Source organism: Branchiostoma belcheri, unplaced genomic scaffold (genome assembly GCF_001625305.1).
Source record: "Branchiostoma belcheri isolate BF01 breed outbred unplaced genomic scaffold, Haploidv18h27 scaffold33, whole genome shotgun sequence".
Lineage (NCBI taxonomy): Eukaryota > Metazoa > Chordata > Leptocardii > Amphioxiformes > Branchiostomatidae > Branchiostoma > Branchiostoma belcheri.
In genome coordinates this window covers 170,891-194,325 of record NW_017803943.1, presented here as the reverse complement: position 1 = coordinate 194,325, position 23,435 = coordinate 170,891, and the positions used below count along the sequence as shown (strand labels likewise).

General features: G+C 43.3%; 3 protein-coding genes across 3 annotated transcripts in view; 1 reads left to right on the top strand and 2 right to left on the bottom strand.

The window, feature by feature from the left end:
- Window positions 1-769: 769 nt before the first annotated feature.
- Window positions 770-7,458, bottom strand: LOC109475122 (pro-resilin-like). The gene is made up of 8 exons (XM_019775659.1): window positions 6,713-7,458; window positions 5,853-5,939; window positions 5,488-5,532; window positions 4,940-5,058; window positions 3,846-3,923; window positions 3,138-3,249; window positions 1,315-1,569; window positions 770-786 (listed from the first exon to the last, which is right to left on the bottom strand). Exons 1-8 carry the CDS (start codon window positions 7,224-7,226, stop codon window positions 770-772), a joined length of 1,227 nt encoding a protein of 408 aa, XP_019631218.1. The 5' UTR covers window positions 7,227-7,458.
- Window positions 7,459-9,342: 1,884 nt separating this feature from the next.
- Window positions 9,343-17,515, bottom strand: LOC109475311 (cytochrome P450 10-like). The gene is made up of 10 exons (XM_019775928.1): window positions 17,184-17,515; window positions 15,714-15,942; window positions 15,026-15,225; window positions 14,348-14,555; window positions 13,823-13,991; window positions 12,568-12,734; window positions 11,784-11,862; window positions 11,337-11,499; window positions 11,138-11,181; window positions 9,343-10,003 (listed from the first exon to the last, which is right to left on the bottom strand). The coding sequence occupies exons 1-10, from the start codon at window positions 17,416-17,418 to the stop codon at window positions 9,896-9,898; spliced, it is 1,602 nt and encodes a 533-aa protein (XP_019631487.1). The 5' UTR covers window positions 17,419-17,515; the 3' UTR covers window positions 9,343-9,895.
- Window positions 17,516-20,052: 2,537 nt separating this feature from the next.
- Window positions 20,053-23,435, top strand: part of LOC109475121 (galactosylceramide sulfotransferase-like) — a 4,779-nt gene continuing 1,396 nt past the window's right edge. Inside the window, exons 1-5 of the mRNA XM_019775658.1 lie at window positions 20,053-20,192; window positions 20,871-21,109; window positions 21,778-21,934; window positions 22,460-22,658; window positions 22,998-23,143. Of these exons, the coding sequence (XP_019631217.1) occupies window positions 20,053-20,192; window positions 20,871-21,109; window positions 21,778-21,934; window positions 22,460-22,658; window positions 22,998-23,143 (881 nt within the window). The remainder of the gene's footprint in view (window positions 20,193-20,870; window positions 21,110-21,777; window positions 21,935-22,459; window positions 22,659-22,997; window positions 23,144-23,435) is intronic.

Here is a 23,435-nt window from a genome sequence, read left to right as displayed (position 1 = left end):
TGTTTTCTGATAAGCCCAGTTCTAAAAACGGGGTAATTCAATCAGGCCGGCTATGTTGTCTATATGCAATCAGGAAATAGCACATAAAAGCTCCCAAAGACCCTGAAGACCCCCAAAACCCCCAGGTGTTGGCATCCTATGGAGGCTAGTAACTGTCGTCGCCAGAATGAGTGTTAAGAGAATAGATGAATAAATGGATGCTAAGAGTCCAGACTAATTTGAACACTGAATACAAACATGACGATACAGATTAATCTAAACCCAATCTACTGTGCTGGATTTTACTTCATGGTTTCATGAATGGTAGAATATCGTGGTGCTTTGTGTCCAATTTGTAACAAAAAAGATCGCTTTAAAAGTTACCTATCATCGGGTTGAGAGAAGAAATGTGAGACAATACTTGTCTAGAAAGAATCTTACACAGATCACTCGCCTTCACTGTGAAGATGTCAAATAAAATTCACATTATCAATCAAAATTCAATCATATGTTGTATTTTATTCACTGATGTCCCGAGGCAAATATAATACATATCTCTACAAAATGCTTATAAAGTACATGACAAATATCTGGCGGAACATTACCTTTTAAAAACATATATCATAAAACGATACTTGTTTTATCCGTTTTGATATGTTAATTGACATTTTCATAGTGTAATATAGAACTGATGTCGTTTGCATTTTCACAAGGCACATGTATCTTCGATGGCATCACGAATTTGGCCATCTTTCTTTTCGCCTTCTTTCCAATCCGCCATAACCTTTTCTCAAAAGCCTCGTTTGCCTGAAATGAAATGCACCAAATCAAAGTCAGTCTCATTTCTCAGTAGTAGTGGTCATCAGATACTGGTCCTCATGGAACATGCGCATTTTGGTGTTGTTTCTTCCCAATGAACGTTTTGGAGGTAAACTAGCACATGCATCAGACCATGATGCCCGCGGAGGATTGATTGTGCTGCTAATTAAAAAAGGAACAACTGTTACAGTAATGTACTAATGATGATAATTTTGATAACTACCATAGTGATGATGGAAATACAAAAAAATAGAAAGGTAACATTTGCAAGGCAAATGCATAATGTTAACCTTCGCATATGGTCTGCTCCGTTAATTCTTACTCAAACACATTCATATATATGGTCAGACAGGAGTCTAAATCCTTCCTGCTATAGAATTGCAACATGATGTAACCCAACACCAGTAACCATAGCGCCAGCCGTCTGTTTCCAGGTCATTGACGTTTTTGGTTTGGAGAAGAAACTGAGCAAAAACAATATGTTTTCCTTCGGTAAACATAAAATATAGATCTTACCAGAAGCCATATTTGCCAGAGCTTTGACGTCCTCCATCCCGAACCCATCACTCAAGTCAAACCGAGGCTGACCTCCATGATGACCCCTGTGGTGACCTCCGTGGTGACCTCCGTAGCCGCCGTACCCGCCGCCATATTGGCCGCCATATTGGCCGCCGTATCCACCATGATGGCCGCCGTGATGACCGCCGCCCCCTAGCAGCCCTCCCAGGCTCTGCAGCATGCCCATTTTACCTTTCTTGTGGTGACCGTGACCTGTACATGAAGATATTCTTCGGTAAGTACATCTGCTTGTTCTCTCACCAATAAAAGTGGAAACAAGAAACCATAGGCATCAGAGGAAATTTGCAATCCTAGCTTTGGCTTCCTGAATTCCCCATCAACTGGCTTCCGACCAGATTCTGAGATCTCCTGTCTTACAGACAGACAGAACTTTATTGCACGACAGTTGTACATAGTGCAATGTATGGCAAGGTACAAAAAACAACAAAAAACAATAAAATGAACGTGTTCAGTAAGACCTAATGTAGATTAAAACGTAACATATCCTAACTAGAGTTCGATGATCTCATACCTCCATGACATGTGTATTGTTTTCATAAATCTTACGCATGGTGATGACCACCTGTAATTGGCTTACATTTTTCACCGCATATATTTAAATCATATGAGGCCATTTGCATATATTGTATCAATTGATCATACTCTCCACCAAATGACAGGGTTATCTTAAGAAATAAGGCTATTCTAGCGTTTCCTCATAAATTATGCAAATGAGGTCCTGATTGACATAAATTATGTTTAGTGATGTTCACCTTCACTGAACTTCCAATTATGGCAAGTATTAAATTCCCAGCAGTTACCACCATAAAATTGTATCAATTTGCCATTTATTATGCAAATTAGGTCTTCCTTTACATAATCGATATCTGCCAATGATCTTGTCGTTCTCACTAACATATGTCTATATAGTTTTATAGCCCTAATATGAAATACAGCTGATTTATAGAATTTCCTCATTAATTATGCAAATTAGATCCTGATTTGCATAATTATATTTTGATTATGTCAAGCATCACTTAAGCTACCTACATACCAAAAATCATGATGATCCATCAAACGGTTGTTCAGTTATCCTCTCTCGAAGATTTTCAAAGAAACCACCCTGCAGTTCCAGAACAAGCCGCTAGGGGGACCAAACTCACGTGACTTCTTTCCGAGGACAAGAGCTACCTTCCATCCAAATTTCATGACCCTAGCATGTCCAGATCGCGAGATATCAAAACCGGAAGTTGCGCTGCAGTACCAAGGGAAGCCACTAGGGGGCCCAAAATCTAATCATTTCCAGTTTTTGTCACACCCTACCAACACACCAAGTATGAAACCAATCCATCCAGGCGTTCTTGAGTTATCTTGTTGACCAACAGACGGACAGACGGACAGACAGACGGACAGACGGACAGATAAACGCAACTGAAAATATAACCTCCATGACACATTTCATGGAGGTAATTACTCAAACAACAAGGGATAGCACAAGTCTTTGATAAAGCGTTATAATCGAGTGGGGCTAATCAATCGTCCACCCACGGTCTTTCAACATACTCTGTTCGGACACGGAACAAACAAACTCACCTGTCAGGCACCCAAAACAGTACTTCCGAGGCCGGAAGTAAAGAACACAAACATTCATAACACATGTAAATTACTTGATTTCCCGAACAACCCAGCAAAGGCTGAACAGAATCTGATATATATTCTCGCCCCTCTTCGATAGGTCCATCTTTTTGTCAATTTCTCAAAGAAATAGACATAAAACTCACCTCCCTTCCCCAGCGCGCCCATACCCAGACTCGCAAGTGACCCCAGGTTGAACCCGCCCTTCTTGTGCCCGCCGTGCCCGCCGCCGCCGTGTCCTCCCAGCATCCCCAGGACCTATAAAATACAAAACATTTTTAAACGTTAAATTAAGTCGCGATCTTCTTGTGGCAGAGAAGAAGACCCAGTTGTCCTTATCAAATCAAGGTAGTCATATACATATTATACTGCTCTTAGTCTTTTTGTTCGTTGTTAGATTGTGTATCGTTACAATGTACATTGACTTATACATATTGCTACATGGGATATGGAATTAAGTATTGCTATATGGGATTACGTATTGCTACATTGAATAGGGGGTTACCCATTGCTACATGGCATATGAGATTACGCATTGCCACATTGGATATGGAATTATGTATTGCTACATTTAGCATGGGATTTAGTATTGCTACATTGGATATGGAATTATATATTGCTACATGTAGCATGGGATTTAGTATTGCTACATTGGATATGGAATTATGTATTGCTACACTGCATGTGAGATTACGCATTGCTACATTGGATATGGAAGTATGTATTGCTACATTTAGCATGGTATTTAGTATTGCTACATTGGACAGAAATTACGTATTGCTACAATGGATATGGGATTACGCATTAATTGCTACATTTTGCTGAGAAAGTTGAGTAAGTAAAACGGTCCTTTCCTGGTTGCCGTGTCCCCCGTGATGCCCCTGTCTGCCGTGATGCTTTCCGCCTCCCGCGTACGCCATGGAACCCATCACCTGGCGGGGTCAGGGTTAATGAGTTAGTTAATTAGTCAACAAGCGGTTGATATTAATCCATTAATAACAAATCTAGTACATAAGAACACGCAATCTACCTTCGTTATAGAATGAGAAAGGGAATGACACACACATCAATATATGATTATGATTATGGTACTCGTATAAAATGTTGAAAATTACCTTCATTTTATTTGACATGACGGGTCACAAGGTTCCCCCTCAAAGGAAACCAGGTACCAAATCACATCATAGATTTGAAAATGTACAGCATAGAGGTCCAAATCACAGCATGGAGTTGTTCAAAACAGCATAGGGGTCTAAGTCAGCATAGAGGGCCACCCCTGTGCTCAAACTAATCTCCAAGCAGATTCTGTGGCCGTGGGGGCAAGGGGGTATATTGGCCACTTATAACCATTTGCTGGCGTATTTGATAATGCCTGGCCAATTGGATACTGTCTTGCAAATTTCATACTGTATTGAAGACCCCCAGAGTATTGGATACTAGTACTGCCTGGCCAATTGGATACTGCCTGGCCAATTGGATACTGGCTTGCCAATTTCACTGTATTGAAGCCACCCAGATTGAATACTGCCTGGCCAATATATTGGATACAGTCTTGCCAATTTGATACTGTATTGAAGCCACACGGCCAGTATTGGATACTGCCTGGCCAATTAGATACTATACCAGCCTTGCGAATTTGATACTGCATTGCAGCCAGAGAATCTGCTTGGAGATTACGTTCAAACATAGCCTGGTGTCCAACCTTGTTAGCTTTGGTCCGCTCCCCAAGATCGCAAAGCTAACAAGGCTGGACATCAGCTGCAGGCTAGCTCAAACAGCCAAGCGAGAGTTTATTATGTACTGGTAACTTACAACTACACAGCACACATGTAGTGTATGCAGCAAGGTCTGCAAAACCAAGGCCGGACTTTCAAGCCACATGAGAGGTCACCAGAGGCGCGAACCAGATAGTCTACAATACAGTGAAGTGCCAAAGTATTAAACTCACCAGCCCCAGCGGCCCGAGCTTCTTGAGCAGCCCGTACTTCCTGAGCGTGTTGAGGTGCTGCATGGTGGACAGGTCCGTCAGCCTGTCCGTGATGCCGTGCGGGTCATCATACTCCTGGTCTGCGGGAGGCAGGTTTATAAGCTAAGTCATTTTCACCTGAGTTAACGTTGTCTATAAAGAGGTAATATCCCTCGTCTGGAAGACATGTTTCTGTGTTCATTTTCACTCGAGTTAACTTTGTGTATAAATCGGCAATGACGTTGGGACCACAAGAAGAATAGAAAGTAGTGTCAACTGGAGCTACATGTAGATTCTAAATAGTTCAAATATATGGAAGTCTCAGAGTATGGCAAGTCTACATTCGAAGCAAAGCAAATCCTACTAGTACAAAAACTGTATACTGTATACATCGACTTCCTTGCATGTATGTTCATGTACATGCAGCGTCTTCTTTCTATTTAGTTCTATTTATTCATTAAAAAACAGTTATTATACTGTACTTTTTTTAATGGTTGTAGAGGAACTGCAACAAACTGTCCGACGCTTACCGTGATACCTGCCCCGCTTGCCGTGCTGGTAATACTGGTGTTGTTCTGAAGAGACAAACATTACAGTCAAAATTATTAGTTTAGTCGTAACATGACCTGATTAAGGCAACCAAATTTCCAAATTCATTATTATACATACTATAAGAGGGCTACCATCATCTTTCAAGATTGAAGGATTCCTACTACTTCTACTACTACTTCTACTACTACTACTACTACTATACTGTAACTACTGTAACTACTACTACTACCACTACTACCACTACTGCTACTACAACTTCTACTACTACTACTGCTGCTACTACTACTGCTACAGTAACTACTGCTACTATGAAGCTCGCCCCTGGGCCGTTGCCAAAACGTACCTCCTCTGTCCGCCCGCTCCAAAACGTGGTTCAGGTCCATCAGTTTGCCGAGTGTTGCCTGCTCTTCTGGTGACGCTCTCTGCATTACTGTGAATAATGATATATAATTAGTTTTATGTACTCTATCTGTATTAACAGTTTAACACTGACACTATATAATACACACACAAAAGTACTTATCTATTACATGTATTTCACTAGGGGCATTATGACTGAGCACAAAATACATAAAACAAAAAATAAAGAAAACAGATTTTTTTACTTCTTTAATTCATGTTGAAGTGTAATATTGTTTCATGCATGTTGAGTGCATTCTCCATGGCTTTCTATAGCTACAGATGACTGATAGTAGCATGTATAGGGTTTGAACCTCAAGAATGTAATATGCGTGTTCTGCATCATAGCACTTGTTATGCATTTAAGGTGAACTATGCAATTACTACTGCTACATAACAGTGTGGTAATGTTTCGACTGATTGTAAGACGAAAAGATAAGTACTCTTGTTGGTACATTTTAGCACAAGCCTTTCTAAAGTATGTTATTGGTACATATATATCAATAGGCCAAGGGCTAGGTACACAATGACACTACAACTTCCTACATGTGCAAACACAAGACATTTGTGTCCAAGGCCAAGAATCCATGCTATGCAATACACGCCTACCGCACTGTATGAATGCATGTATACTGCGCAGTATTTATATATTCAAGCCATAAACTTGAATAAGCCATTATTGAATATATCTGGTGACCTGTAACTTTTTTGACGGAATCTACCATGAATGAAAGTCGCAAAACAACTTTTACCCCACCTAGCGAGAATCTACTACAGTTGCAAGCAAAACACTCGTGTACTTACTTGTCGGTATGTCGTCTCCATAGTCCACTGGCGGGTCGGGCCCGTAGAAGTCGGGTGGAAGACCGTACGCTTCAGGCGCGAGGGCCGGGGTAACCCCTGGGTACCCCCCGGGATACGCGCCCGGTGCTCCCCCATGGTAGGGGGGCGCCCCGTACCCTGGTGCACCCGGCGGCGGTGTAGGTCCGGGTCCGTACCCCGGCCCGGTTGGCGGCTGGGGGTAACCACCGGCTCCCCCCGGGTACCCCGCGGGTCCCGTAGGGGGGAACCCCCCTCCTGGCATTTGCGGGTACCCCGGTGCTCCCGTATTGAACCCCACGGGAGGCGGAGGCTGCTGTCCGGCTGCGCCCGGCTGCGGTGGGTACGCACCCGGAAATCCTGCCCCCCCACCCGGCGGATACCCTGCCCCACCAGCCGGCGGATAGCCTGCCCCCCCAGCAGGCGGGTAGCCTGCACCTCCCGGTGGAGGATAGCCTGCTCCACCTCCCGGGGGATAGCCTGCGCCTGGGTAACTCATGCTGGACGCTCTGATAGTAAAGACTAAGGCACTGTGAGCTAGCTGTATACGTATGTGCGACACTCAGTTGTCAGTGTGTACACACAGACAACGTCTTCAGTATGCCGCAAGTCAACAGAGCCTGACTGACTGCGTACTGAGAATAGCCTGTCGGACGGGTCGACGCATTTGCATCGTCTAGTCTCCTCTCTGTGTGTGTGTCACTCTGCATAAAATATTCATGCCCGAGGCAAAGTAGCTAGTGGACTGGGGAGGCGCCCAACACAAATAATGCTACCTTTAATAGTCGGGCCGGTATCTCTTGTGAATATCAAATCGTGCAGCCTGTGACAGTTTCCTTTAATTGTAGTACACCTTTAATAACAAGGTGTAAGCTATTTCTTAATGCTTGACACACAGTCGCCTATTAAGTCTATTTCGTCCATTGAGACGAAGATACGCGTACGCCCTTTGAAAGGCAAAAGAAGGGCGTGGCATGGAATTGTCGGGCAGGTATCTCTTGTATACTAGTATATCAAATCGTGCAGGTGTGACAGTTTCCTTGAATACTAGTACACCTTAACAGCAAACGTGTCTTACCAAAGTAGGGCTGTTCTTAACGCTTGACACACCTCTGTTAAGTCTATTTCGCCCATTAAGACATTGGTTAAAAGAAGACACGCCGAGTGGAACTAAAAACAAGGGCGCGGCATGGAATAGACAATTGCTCTGTAAAAGGAAAACAAATACTTTTGTGATAACCCACTGGACGGAAAGGGTGGGTCAAGGTTAATCTCCAAGTAGATCCTGGGGTGGCAAAAGACAGTATCAAATTGGCCAGGCAGTATTGTACATTTGGCCAGAGAGGGTCCAATACACCAACCTAGGATCTGCTGTCGAGGTAAATACTTTTATGATAACCCATTGGACGGAAAGGGTGAGTCGAGTTAATTGACTTGCCCATCAAATGGTGGACCAACCCGACTGACGTCAGAGTACCTGTACACATTGCGTCACGCACCACACACTGTTAAGTATTGTGACTCACAAGGACCTGGTCTTATATCACAGTAAATGTACAGGGCGTGTTCAGGACATTCAGCACAGTGCCAGAGACGCGTCGCACAACATTCATCCTAAGGACAAGCATAATTACAACTTGTAAAAAAAAAGACCCATATACATACATGTTGAATAATGACTACATGTATTAATTTAAAATCAAGTACAGTACATGGAAGTCGTTGATTTTGCTTAGTCGCTAGCCTATCAGCATATATAGCTGTTTCAGGCTCTTCATCTTTTTGGCGACGTCTCAGGGAGGAGCCTAACGGTACAGTATTGTGTGCAGTTTGCAAGAATTCTAGGAATGGTACAGGCATTTTGTCCACAGGAATGGAATGTCCACAGGCATGTCTCTGACCTACATCTATTCCCACATTCCTGGAAACCCTGGGAAGACCTCTCTGCCCCAGATGGCCCTGTGACCCCAGGGCTCGTTCACTATACACTCAGGGGAGGAGTGCACTGTATCTGTCTAGACTTAACAGCTTCCTCAAAATCATGAAATGATGGCAGTGCCATGCAAACAATTACCCTAACAGCAACCACCGTCGCCATGGCAATGTATGTTTTCATTGCCAGCCTTGTTTATAACTTCTTTGTTTTTGGTCGCTGCATTAATATTGTGGGTTTATGTACGGAAAGAGCAGATTGACAACAGGTGGGTTGGGGCAGATTGACAGGCAGAATTACAGGAGGTTAAACGGTTGAAGTCTGAAATCTCCAAAATCTCTCTTTATTAGTGTTCAAGTTTTATCAACTGTGTTCATTGAAAATATATTTATACGGTCAGTACAATATATACTGATATGTCTATATATATGGAACCCAATTAATAAGCTTTTCAAAACAGTACATAACACCGCAACGTTATCACATCATTCCCTTGCTTTGTTTCGTCGAAAACCAATACGGTTCCATTTTCGATTAATCTCAATCACCTGAATATATACAATATGTGTGCACGTGTGTATGTGTGTGTTGATGTGTGTGTTTGTGTGTGTTTGTGTATGTATGTGTGTGTGTGTGTGGATGTATGTGTTTGTGTGTGTGTTTGTCTGTGTATGTGTGTGTGTGTATGTATGTGTGTGTGTGTGTGTGTGTGTGTGTGCGTGCGTGCGTGTGCGTGTGTGTGTGTGTGTGTCTTTATTGCATTAAGCTGTTATGTTTATACGTGGCATTACACGTGACTGTATAACTTGAGTGTTTATCACCAATAAAGGTTAATCTCCAAGCAAATTCTGTGGGGCAAGGAAAGTCTATACTGGCCTACTGTAACCATGGTTACAGGAGGCCAATGGATACATGCAGCCAATATAGACTGCCTTTGTCCCACAGAATCTGCTTGGAGATTAAATACAGATATCCTTAAATATCGGCTTTTGTGAAGTTCAAAGGGGGGACGGATGCCCTTTTCCGTAGAGCTTAATCGGCCATTAATTCTACGTAGAGCGTAGACGGACCGCTCTAATTCAACGTAGAGCACATGTTGCGTAGAGCGTATTCGCCGTTTTAATTCTACGTAATGCGTTGCAGCCACTTGGAATTTATCGTAAAGCGTAATCAAGAGGTTTCCGAATTCAGCGCAGAGCGTTGTCGGGACCCCCCCCCCCCCCTGCAGCCCCCCTTCAAAACCTCTCCCGAAACACGAAACTGTCCCTGTCCGGCGCGTTGATGAATCTGTTCTCCTGCTTCATGTCTTCTCCTGACCAGCCCACGTGGAAATTCTGAACAATCTGTATGGCACATAAGAATTTAAGCTGTAATGTCACGTCATACTATCAACAAGAAGTACAAAGCACATAACAAGCAGCGAGCTCATGTCTCAATAAGAAGCATGCACTGACTGCGAGCACAAAAATGCAGAGCTGAAATGTTAAAAAGTGTACGCTTTGACAGTATGTTCCAAAATTCATAGGAGGACAAAAAAGAGAAAAGACAGAACTAGTGCAGGTTACAGCTTTAAAGCCCCAATATTTAGTCCTTTATTTTCTGGGTGGTACCCTAAAAATCAATCCAGTTCCTTCCAGTAACCGTTTTTCGTCAGTATTTTGGGCATTTTTGCTTCATGAATGTCGATATACATTGGGACAGTATTGTTTCAACTTAGCATTAGATAAATGAGTAGAATATTGACTTTAAAATCTGGTTTCCAAGCCCTAAAAACTGCACTGGGTGCCTTTAAAGTCCTCCCTGGCTAATTTGGCATTTTAGCTTTCCATCATTTTCTCACAAAGAAATTTAGAAAGAAATATAGTTGTACTGAATATTGATACCTGGGTACAAAAGGGTTATGAATATAGTAATAATATAGCATATAATATATTATAATATAGCACTTTGGTACAAATAACTGAAATAAAAGTATGATTTTCATGTGCATAATGGTCAAAGCTACAAACGTACGTTTGCACAAATTGATATCTACTAATTATCCGTAGTTATTAAAGAATAACCTAATTGCCTAATTAAAATTTAGTTATTCTCTAATAACTACGGGTAATTAGTAGATATCAATTTGTGCAAACGTACGTTTGTAGCTTTGACCATTATGCACATGAAAATCATACTTTTATTTCAGTTACTTGTACCAAAGTGCTATATTATAACTTTAAAGATAATTACATTTGGGGCAATAAAATGTGATGACGTCATCCATATGGTCCAAAAAATCATATTCATAACCCTTTTGTACCCAGGTATCAATATTCAGTACAACTACAGCTCTTTCTAAATTTCTTTGTGAGAAAACGATGGAAAGCTAAAATGCCAAATTAGCCAGGGAGGACACCTTAACCCTGCCTCATGGACTTGTCAATCTCATATATAGTTTTAATGCTTTTTAACCCTTCATTGACAAAGGGGCCTACCCTGATCAACCCCAGATGCAGTTCTTGTTCTGCAAAACGCCGACCTGTGGAAGAAATCAAACCAATTCCAATTTCAATTTTTAAGAACAAGCTGCAATGATAAAGTTAACATGTTACTGAAACACAAAGATAATATTGACACGTACACATGTAAATGGTGACTGAATTGTATAAGTCGATTTAAAAAAAAAACCCGTACCGATGCACATCCTCGGTCCATATCCAAACGGCAGCATTGCGAACGGCTGGATGCCGCCGGATGCACCGTCATCACGGAGCCATCTTTCCGGTTTGAACTTTTCCGGTTCCGGATAGTATTCCGGAAGCGAGCTGATGACGTCATTGGCCATGAAGATCACCGTCTGTGTAGAGGAGCAACGACACGTCATTATTCTTTTATTATATTGACAAGATGTTTGGTTCAGAAATGACAGAACAATATTCATATTTAGTGCTTTGTTTTATTACCTCTTTTAAGCTTGTACAGAGGCTTTGTTTTCAGTGTGGCATGTTTCTTTATCTTAGCCTGGGTGCCATCCGATTTGTAACGGCAAGAGATTTTTTCGGGGTTGCCGTTACAAATCAGATGGCACCCAGGCTATCTTTATCTTTAGGCTATCAAATGATGGAACAAATGTCTCCATACCCTGGCTGGAACGACATATCCAGACAACACGATGTCCCGGTCCAATGTTCTCAGGTTGTTGCCAACGGTTGGATAAACTCTGGAAGATTTTGAATCAAAAATTTCAAAATAAAAACAAGAGAAGTAGCATTTACATAATGTCTACCTCGACCTCTTCATGACGTAGGATTTGATATATTATGAAACTTACAAATACAGTAGCATATTTCAAAGTAGCATATAATCTAATGGCTATGCCACTGAGGGGCACTTCAGGTTTGTGAAAGTTTGTAGATATTTCGATGACCGTCTGTCATCTTCATCAGGGCAATGACAGACGCAGAGACGATCATCAAAACGTCAGCTCTAAGTTAAACAAGAGGTTGGGTGGTGAATAATGAACTTTGTAGTGGGGTCGTGTGGCACAGTCGTTAGCGCGTTTGGCTCACACCCAAGAGGTTGCGGGTTCGAATCCTGCCCATGTCACCGATCTTGTGCCCTTGGGAAAGGCACTTTACACGACTTTCCTCACTTCACTCAGGTGGAAATGAGTACCTAGCTTCGGCTAGGGACGTCCCTCGGATAGGACGTTAAATGGAGGTCCCGTGTTTGGGGAGAGCCACACCCCACGCACGTTAAAGAACCCATCGCACTTATCGAAAAGAGTAGGGGACCTTCCCGGTGTGAGTGGTTCAAACCTTACAGTCTGGTCTCAGGCTTGACATCTTGAAGAGGTGATAGTCACTTGTTATGTCAATCCTTCCATAAATGTGGTAAATCGTCATAAAACAAAATAAGATATTACCTGAAAGTTTCCTTCACCACGGCCCGGAGGTAGTGCATCCTGTTCAATATTTTGTCATCTATGGTCTGCCCGGGCGGGACCACCTCCACGATCTCACGGTAAAGCTTCTCCTGGGCTTCAGGATTTTTGGCCAGGCAGAAGAGGTTGAACATCAAGGTATTCCCCGTCTGAAATAAGTAGACAATTAAATAAATGATAAAAAGATCATCATCATCATGTCGGGGGTAGTTCCCGGTCCCAGACTCTCTTCCTCCAGTCCACTCTATCCGTCATGGCACTCGCCAGGTGCTCCTTCGGTAGTCCCACATCAGCAGCCAGCAGGTCTATGTACGTCATGCGAGGACGCCCAGGTTTAGCATGCCCTTGTTTGGGCTCCCACAGGACCAGTTCACTAGCGAGCTCGGTCTTACTTCTGTAGACGTGTCCTGCAAATCTTGTCCTCCGCTGTCCGCTGTAAACAGATCAAGGGATAAAGCACAGTAGCAACTAAAAATAGTGGTTCCCCAATGGTTGAATACTGACAATGACAATGAACTTTATTGCATATTCACGCCCTACATGGGACAAATGCACTAAGTAAACTATAGGTACAGATATAGAAGAAACAAGTGTTATACTTAATACTATAAGACAAAATAATGTCTTAAAATAATAAGACAAAGGATAGATGAGACGAGATGAGATGAGAAAGAAAAGTCCGTAAACTACCGGGTGATAATATCATTAAGAGAATGGTCCAGCATGACACTAAAATGTTAAAAAGAACAGAAAACCGAACAAGACTGGCAATGAAAAATACATTGCCATGGCGACGGTGGTTGCTGTTTTCATGATTTTGAGGAAGCTGTAAAGTCTAGACAGATACAGTGCACTTCTCCCCTGAGTGTATAGTGAACGAGCCCCGGGGTCACAGCAAGTAGGGCCATCTGGACCTACTTTCTGTCAGGTCTTCCCAGGGTTTCCAGGAATGTGGGCATAGATGTAGGTCAGAGAAATGCCTGTGGACATTCCATTCCTGTGGACAAAATTCCTAGAGAATTCCTAGAATTCTTGCAGATCAAACACAATACTGTGCCATTAGGCTCCTCCCTGAGACGTCGCCAAAAAGGGTAGATACAAAATTGGTTGTCAGATCGTTTAACGTTTGTGGTGTCAAAATAATCAGATTGGGGATAGCTGAGATGAGAAACAAAAAGCCCACGTAAACCTATTATCCGGCCAGGCCCTGGGCGGGGTCCCTGTTAGTATAACGTACCGTGTCGATCCCGGCAGCCAAAAGGTCCACTGCCATCATCATGGCCTCCTCGAACGTGACGTCTTCCCTGGAGAGGAGGCTGTGGAGAAAGTCTGTGTCTGACTCCGCGGGTTTCCCGTCTTCGGTTGTGCTCCTAGCCAGCTTTTCCTTCAGCAACTTGGCAGCGACGCTGAGGTTTCGTGCCAACACAAGTACAAATATGACCATAACTGACGCACTCGAATTTCGGACAAGTAACAGCCATAAAAGCACAGTGTACCACAAATATCAATACTCTCAGTAGATGAGTTTAAAAATGGGCTAAAATGTGAGATGAAGGCCTTGAGTACATGTAGATAAAAACTAATCTCCAAGCAGCTCTTTTGGTGGCCATAAAGACTGTATCAAACTTTGGCCAGACAGTATCCATTGGCCACCAGAGATCTGTCAGTACTCACGTACACAGGAAGGCCAATGGATACTGCCTGGCAAATTTGATACTGTCTTTGCAGCTACCGCAAAAGATCTGCTTGCAGGTCAACTTACTAGTGCCACTGGTCGATTGCTTTCTCAAACCTCCTCCAAGTTGGCGTGCTGATGTACCTGTGCAGACCGAACGCCGCGAGCTCCAGCTTCACAAACGCTCTGAAGAAGTCGTTGACCCCGTTGATCATCAGCTGCGCGTCAGAACCAGGTTCAAGGTCATCCAAGGTCAGGCTGCCAAGCCGTTTGTCCAGGACAACCACGCTGATCGCTAGGTGGGCAAGATGTAAGTGGAATAAAAAAGAGCTTGTCAATTATCAAAGAGTTTGGAATGCTCCACTGAATGCAGGGTCTTCGAATGTTTGACCCGTCTTTTGGTCTTCTTCAAGCTGACCGGCCTGATTACTAGTATTCAGAACACGTGACCTCACGCAAGCGTATGTAATGAAATGAGCTTTCATCACAACATATGGACATAGTCAATAGAATACAGGGGCAATCAAACTTTAAGCGAAAGCTGAAATGGGGGAATGCTTTCTTTGAAATGCAGGCCTCCTATAACAGATACATGAGATCCTTGACTAATATAAGGTACCAAACTCAGCTTCTAGCACCTGGAAGAAACGATTGTACCATTTTTACTCGTCCCTAACACAATTTCTATACACTTTGCAGGGTGCAAGGTAGTGAACTGAGACTTCCAATGCTCTTGAAACTTAGGCTGGAGGGTTTCTTACTCACCCTCCAGCGCCCATCTGTACACATAGTTGATGAAGTTGTGAATTTGCCCTCCGCTCTCCTCCTTCCCCGTCAGAGCCCGGATGACGTCCACCAGGTCCCTGGTGACGTCATCCTGCAGAGCGGCGTACGCGCCGACCGTCTTGGGTCGCATCATGTCCTTCTGAACCGAGCTGCGCACGCGCTGCCACTCCTCTCCGGTTCTATGGAATAGAGGCAACACCTGATCTTATTTTTCCTTCTGGGATGAAATCATATTTATACACTGTATTATTCAAGGTAAGTAAATAGATACTAATAATCGATAATAGATAATCAATGACCTACAATCAAAACATGATCACACAAAAACAGACAAGCACACGTATAATTCATACATTTACACACACACACACACACACAAACCCACACACACATGAACACATGCAGACACATACAGACACACACACATACACACACACACAGACACAGACACACACACACATGCAAACACAATGCACACACATTAACAAACAGACACATACACGCACACAGACACATACACACACACACACACATACACACGCACGCACATGCACGCACACAGACACACGAACACACACACACACAGACACACACACAGGTGACTGAGAGTGCAAGCATAACTAACATAACAGTATCACTATATATCGTATATACACACTGTACCTACAGGTTTGCTAGTCCAGCCGGCAGCTTCTTCGCTTCGCGGTAGATTTGAACACTGACAAGCGGCCGCCTTTCGGGATATCTTCCCTCATTGCGGAACACCCTCTCGATCTCCTTGGGATCACTGATGACAACCAAATCCATCGGGCCGATTTTTTCCCTGTAGATGTTCCCGTAGGTCTTCGTCCTCTCTTTAAATGACTCCATCAGCTTAGTTTTTATTGGAAATTGACCTGATAGGAAAATATTATATAACAATTTCATGATAATGACAATTCAACCGTTCTCAAACTAAAGGAAGTTGACTCACCGCGATTTTTGACCATATCTCTCGGTCTTCATCAGCTATCTGATGACACCCGCGTGCTGTTGGTACGTGTTTTCCCTCACGAGTGACGTCAGCACTGGGTCGGGACGGAGGGCGCTACAGACTTCCGACGAACTATGACCCAGTGCTGACTTCACTCGTGAGGAAAAAATCATGTGTCTACAGCACCTGGGTCAGAGAGCTGATGAAGACTGTCATCATAATTTTTACCCTGGATGCCAAACTAGTATCGGGCTGTTAGCCTTTTTCCTTCAGCAGCCGAGAGCCCTTCGCCCGCCTGGCTAAATTACCGCTACGGGGGAGTTGAGCCCGATGGGAGTTGGCTGGCCCTAGAACTAGTCTGGTGGCATCTCCGATCCAGGCCGTCCGGCCAGCCAACCTCCCCCCGGGCTAGACTCCCCCGTAGCGGTAATTTACACCAGCGGGAGAAGGGCTTTTGCGGCCCGGACAGCGAGTCTGGATTTCCAGGGTACATAATTTTATGTAACTCGTACGAACTTACTAATAGATGGACATATTATAAATTGCTTGTACAATTTCATGATGATTGACAGTCTTTTCATAATAACAAAATCAGCAAAAGGAAGTACGAAATGAAAATGGCCAGCTGGAAGAGGCGTGTCGTCCCTCAACCTGGTATCTTGAAAGAAACTTAGCCAAGGTGATCACAGGTAACACAACAACCTGGGTATCAGATTACATTGTGTTTTATGTTGTACTTTGTACACTGGACAATGAACCTACCATAAATAGCCGTGGTGCTTCAAAGAGGGAATTTCACTTACTAAAGTTCAGTATGCATGTGCACACGTTGGCAACAGTCATGTCCCCAGAGACATATAACCTCCTTGGTCTATGTTGGTACGTAACTTAAGGTTGGTTACTCAACTGACTGTGTACGTATTACGTTACAACAAGGAGGCTTTTATAGTGGTTTCCCTTAATGCCCACGATCATGATGATAATGATCATTCTGTCATACTCATTTAACGTAAATCATTTCGTGCAAAGTCCCAAGGGCATAAGGTCGGTGACTTGGCAGGATTCGAACCCGGGACCCCTTGGTTCTGACGCCACACAACCCCAGCCAGATACATTTGTATGGCCTCAAAGGGGGCTCCCTCCCCACTACTTAGTATAGCGTACCGAAAGGAGAGTAGTCCAACGCCGTCCCGATGAGGGGCAGGCCCTTCGGCCCTGGGATCTCTTCGAAAGGCCGAGCGGAACTCTCGTACGCGACGCTACCTTCCGGTTCTTCCCCGGTGCTCTGCGAACGGACGGTCGCTGTTGTTGTTGTTGTTCTCGGAGCCACCGAAATTATTCCAGCGCGGAACCAACTCCCCTGGACAACCCTTCTGACAACTTTCAGGAGCAAAGACATCTCGAAAAGTTGGTGTAAGAAGACTTAACAGGTGTCAAGGGATCGGTGACGCTGGCCTCCAAGTTTCTTGAGGTTTTCTTCAGTGTTGTTTGTCAGAAAAGGTGAGAAGCCTTGTCACGGTTTCTTGCTGTGAAGGACCTCCGCCACAAAGATTGGGACGGGAGGTCATCGACCAACCGGACAATAATCTTTCGTTTCGGGTCATCCCCCTGGCAAGGGTTAAACCATTTCATACGCGGGAGGGGGTAGAAGGGTGGGGTGATGACAACTCTCTTTTAGGCCATGTTGATTTGATAATATGGATGACATCCTCTGAGAACCCCAAAACTGATGCGCGCGTGCGAATAAAAAAAAAGTTTTGCAAAAAAAAAAGTTGCTTTCACTATGAAATCTACGTGGTCATGAAGGTTGAACAAATGGCACAGGATATGTTATGGCGAATAATCTACCCTTCGAATTAATTTCTTTACATTTTTGTCTTTTTTCCTTTGATTTTGGCATTCTACGACATTGGTATCGTTTCTAAATGTTTTCCTTGCAACTTATGGTATATTTTTGCTCATTTAGCAACTGTTTTGCACGATTTACAGTGTGGTTGAAAACTTTTTTTTTTTTTGGAAACGGCCGAAAATTCATGCGCGCGAGGATGTCATCCATATAATCAAATCAACATGGCCTTATTATAATACAACTCTTGTCATCAGAAAAGATCCTCTGTGTTATCCAGAGAGGTAACGTTATATTTGTGCCGATTTTTTTTTGCAGAATCGGTTTGTATGTGAATGATCACATAACGTGTTAATATAACTAAAAGCAAGGAAGTTTAAAGAAATACCAAGTCCTATAAAATTGGACTGAACTATAATATTTTTCTTTTATCTAAATGTTTCGCCGATTACTCAGACCCGGAACACTATAACTCAATCTGCTGTTTATATACATTCATGTTACTTATGAAGCAGAATTATGCTGGTATTTGAAGGGTCTTGAAGGGATATTTTCATAGGGGGCGGGGCTGTCTGAAGGGTCCTTTGTGCTTGACCCGGAAGTAAAAGCGATGTTTACGCACAGTTCGCGGACTTGTTGGGTTAGCTGACGTCCGGACGGCCACGTACAGGTACGGCGTAACGTCACAACAGGTGTTTACGTCACTACAGGTTCAGGACATTCTTGGCAAGTCTCCGAGACGCGTTGCACAACATTCATTGCCAGTATAATGTCAACTTGTGAAAAAAAACCTCTCTTGACTATATTCGTATGTATTGAATAATGACTATTGAAAGAGGTATATGGAAGTCGTTGTTTTTGCTTAGTCCTAGCCTAACTATATTAGCTGCATCATTCCGATGCCTTCCTGCCCTATGCAAATGAGGTTTAGACCCCAGGATTCGCAATGCATCCTGGGGATGAGGAAACTCGTGAATGGTTGATTGCAGCAGTGACACCTACCGGCATGTATGGGTAGTGAATGAAAAGACTTTTTTTACACAGTCGTCGTTTCGGTGACCGTCTGTCACCTTCCTACGTCGAAACGTCGGCTGAATAAAATACTTGCTTGGTTGTGTAAAAAGAGTCTTCCTATTTTGTGACTTAATGATAATATTCACGGGTGTAACATATGTGTTAAAATAATTCAATACAAGAAAGTCGACGTTCACATAAACTTTATTTACAACAGACAAATCATGGCAGGGATTTAACCCCTGAAATCGTTACGTTGTTTCACTACTACTTAGTTTAAAGTTACAAATGTATAAAGAATTGTCATCTGACGTCACTGACGTCCTTTGACCCTGTCCTCCCCAGTACATACCCGTCAAACCACTTTGAATCAGGAGTGAAAGGTCAGACCAAGGACGCGACGAGCTTGGTAAAATCGCTTTGACGTAATCTGGTGACATGTACAGAGACCTCCTCAACAGTACTGGACACAGAGGACTGACAGGCCTGGATATATGTATCAGATTCTTTCTTCTTTTCTTTACGATTTTTAGCTCTCAACCGGTTAGATAACAGTCTTGAATTCAGTCAACCTGAGGAAATGAGTACCAGTGTCAGGCAGGACTCACGTGCTGTGGTTGCAATACAAGTCGCGCTTTAATTTGCCTTGATCCCAGGATTGATATTAATTGTTTATTCAGTTTAGAACCATTCCGTGATGCTCTTTATTCTTAGACAAGTTAATTGTGTACAGAATACGAATCTGGACCCTTCGACAGGATCATCGGTACGTGTCTACTACATTTTCCGTCTCGGTGACGTCCTACTTTCAACTATTAACGAACTAGGCCGAAGGCAAGATCTAATAATAAAAGTAGGGTGGGCGAGCAAGCCGATGGGCTTTGATAAAATTGTAACCAGTTAAACTATAACGTTGGGCTGTTGCACAGCAAAATGGGCTGCATCTAAAGTTCTGTACTAGGATAAACGATGCCACCGGTGTATACTAGTGTATACTGCCACCACGTACAGAGATAATTTCTCCCATATAGCTAGATGCTGTAACAACGATTGGATACTGGACCTGCTTACAACATAATCTCAGCGATCGTAAGAACGTTACAGCATTAGTCTGAACCGAGGTTCAGGCCGGTACTAAACTACCGTACTTCGCTAACCTCCCAAACTGACGCCATGAGACAACAGGTGAACCTGTGGCGGGGACTAACAGTCGCAGTTGCAGCGTCCGTCGTCCTGTGGGCGTACTATCTGTTTTCGTGTGTTGACGTGTCCTACAACCCTGTGATGACGACGAAGTCCAACTTGACCAACACGTGCGTGCTATTTTCTCTAGCCTCCTGTGCAGGCTCCGGGGCGGGTGGAATTTTGATACAGCGTTTTGAAGAGTTTTAACGCGTTCTTTTAATAGCCGCCCATCCTACAAGGTTCCATTCCGCTCACGGAGCCTGCTTCCATTCGGCACGAAAAAAGCAAAAGAGGATTAGAAAAGTCTTTCAAAAGGCGCATTAACATGGGCGAAATGGAACCTTCTCCCGGCGGCTGGTTGTAGGATGGCCGGCTATTAAAAAAACGCGTTAAAACTCTTCAAAATGCTGTATCAAAATTCCCACCCGCCTCGGAGCCTGCACAGGAGGCTATATTTTCTCTAAATAGTTACCCAATGCAAGTTTTAGAGCTGGGAATGCGGAAAGTCTGGCAGTTTTCAAGATCTATCCAGTTTCTTGAGTTAACTGTTTTCCTGTGTAAACAATTCACTCATATATACATTAAAGAATGTTTCAATCTTAGAGACTACGGTTAGAGAATAGTTAAACCTTTATTGTTATCACTGATATATATTCTGTACGTAATTTGCCACATACATATATTCTGTGCGTAGGATGAAGTTATCCATACATGTATTTAACTTTGTTAGATCTTTAGTTGTAGAAGACCATACAAAAGTCCCTGTACTTTTTGTTGTGTCAATAAAGAATCTTTATATCACTTAGAATATCCCGCCTCTGCCAGTGGCGACCTTTTGGCGATCGATCAGTGAAATCGATATTATCGGATCGCGATGACGTAATTCTGGGACAGTCCTGTCGGAAGAAGACAAACTTCGTTTTCATCAAAGTCCACAAGGCTGGAGGAACGGCCATGTGTCAACTCTTCTACAGATTTGGGCTGCGGCATGGCCTCAACTTCGTCCTCCCCAATGGAAGCAGCGATACTACGTGGTTCAATCTAGGTAATTAAGATTTGGTCTAGCCTCTACCAGGCTTCGGGAGGCGGTTGGAAAGAGTAGAAATCGGCCAGATAGAGAGATAGCATGCCAGGGGAGTTGGTCTGTGAGCGGCAAACTGTTCTCTCCAGCAGACCAACTCCCCTGGCATGCTACCTCTATTTCCAGCCACCTCCCGAAGCCTGGTAAAGGCTAGATTTGGCCATCGATCTCATCAGTCGAAGTTCCAATGGTGGTACGGTGGTAATAGTTAAGTTCTTTTATTCATAACCATTCGTTTTTACATGATATGGGTCCACGTTTCGATGACAGTCTGTCATCTTCATCAAGCTATGGCTATTATGGTTTACCGTTCACTGAAGCTAGATGTTACATAGTTCACTGTGTACTAAAGCTAGATGTAATTACTGTCTCAATACAATGCAGTCCCAAGCGTAGAACCGTTGAGACATACGTAGATATTGTTACAGCATAAGGAAAAATGTTTCATCAGCAGTTAAAAACATACTGTCATACAAAGGCATTGTAACTACATTGGTATTTGACAACGATTGGTCACGAGCAGCTTTATCGCATATTTCGCAAAAAATAGGATTCAGGTATGAATAAAAAGATCTGGCATCAACTATATCATCTTTTCCAGAATAAATCTTTGCTCCTTATAATTACTCCAGGCTGGCCATACCCGCTGAAAGAGAGTCAGTACATGAGGCGGATTAACGACGAGCCCTTCAACATCCTGACAAACCACGCCGTGTACCGCCGGGACGTGTTTCACAGCATCATGCCGAACGACACGGTTTACCTCGCCATCTTACGGGAACCCTTCAGGTGAGAAGACTTGTCTGTCTACGGTCACATAGTCTTTATCAGGCCCATAGTAGGGGCAGTCAGTGTCTAGAGCACTGTCACGGTTGGAAGGCGGAACCCTTCCCCCTAATTCTACTTAGGTTATCACCGGTACCGTCCACTGCCTTTTACCACCCCAACTGAAGTCAGGTACCCGTTTTACATATAATCGTTACACCTGGATGGAGTGAGAAAAGCCATGTAAAATGCATTTCCCAAGGACATAACGTCTAGCCAGAAATGCAAGAAAACAAACCCGCGACCTCTTGATTTCCTGTACATGTATCCGACTACCCACTCGGCCATTCGACGCCACAGAACATTCTAGCAATATAATAGGGGCTTTCGTTTCTTTTAAAATAGCCATACGACTTACAACGTTAAAACAAAAGCACACATATTGCACTTTTTAAACTTTATGAAATGTGTGTATGTGGAAATATAATGGACACTAATTAAATCTGTATTGGTCAAACTTTATTTCTTTTACTCCTGTCCGCCATCCAGTCATCTGAAGTCAGCTATGAACTACTATGCTTTACCAGGAAAGTATAAGTTGCCAAGGAAGAATACACTCACAGCATTTCTACGACAACCAAGCTTCTACGAGGACCCGTGGAGAAATAGAATGAGGCAACCGTTTTCGCACACAAACCTGATGTCTTGGGACATGGGTATTAATTTTTCGGCGCGCTTGGATGCCGAGGTAAGTTCGTACAGGTAACAAGCACATCGGCAGAACGCACTGTACCTGTGCGAAAGTAGTCATTTCTTGCAGCAAGGTGTTTTTGGGAAATTAAGTACATTCGGAATGTACCTGTGTGCCATGGCCTAGTCAGCATATCCAGTATCTTGTAAGGGAGCTAGTGTGTGGAGTTCAGAACTTCGGGCCGATGTTTTTATTCATTATCTAGTGAAGGTTAGTTTTATTTTGTATCTGTTCAACATGTATTGTTGTGACCTGTACTTTTGCCCAGTGTGGCAAAAATGTGCAATAAAGGTGGTCATTTTTGTCTGAAAATACTGTATTGTTACGTTTGCTCAGTATGTAGAAGCGTACGTGACCCGACTGGAGCGGGAGTTCATGCTTGTTCTGATCCTGGAGTACCTGGACGCGTCGCTAGTCCTGCTGAAGAGGTACATGTGCTGGGACATGGTGGACATCCTCTACAAGAAACGTGGACCCCAAAGGTAAGAACAGGATAACAAAAAATCTAATATGATCCGTGAATAATTCACGTGTGAATATCTTTTTTCTCAGTCATCACTGTGAATTTCTCACTTATTCTGTAAATGAAAGTGAAGACAGAAAATGACACACACACATACAAAAACACACACACGCACATACACACACACACACACACACACCACACACACACATACACACACTCACACACACACACACACACACACACACACACACACACACACACACACACACACACACACACACACACACACACACACACACACACACACA

Bases quoted from the DNA above. Each gene is read 5' to 3' on its own strand.
- LOC109475311 (XM_019775928.1), bottom strand. From the start codon at position 17,418: ATGTCTTTGCTCCTGAAAGTTGTCAGAAGGGTTGTCCAGGGGAGTTGG. The intron at 15,943-17,183 runs GTACGCTATACT...TTTTCCTATCAG, and splicing joins GTTGGACTACTCTCCTTTCG to GTCAATTTCCAATAAAAACT. The intron at 12,735-13,822 runs GTACGTTATACT...TACTTATTTCAG, and splicing joins TGGCTGCCGGGATCGACACG to ACGGGGAATACCTTGATGTT.
- LOC109475122 (XM_019775659.1), bottom strand. From the start codon at position 7,226: ATGAGTTACCCAGGCGCAGGCTATCCCCCGGGAGGTGGAGCAGGCTAT. The intron at 5,940-6,712 runs GTAAGTACACGA...CATTATTCACAG, and splicing joins TGGAGACGACATACCGACAA to TAATGCAGAGAGCGTCACCA. The intron at 5,059-5,487 runs GTAAGCGTCGGA...TGCCTCCCGCAG, and splicing joins CAAGCGGGGCAGGTATCACG to ACCAGGAGTATGATGACCCG.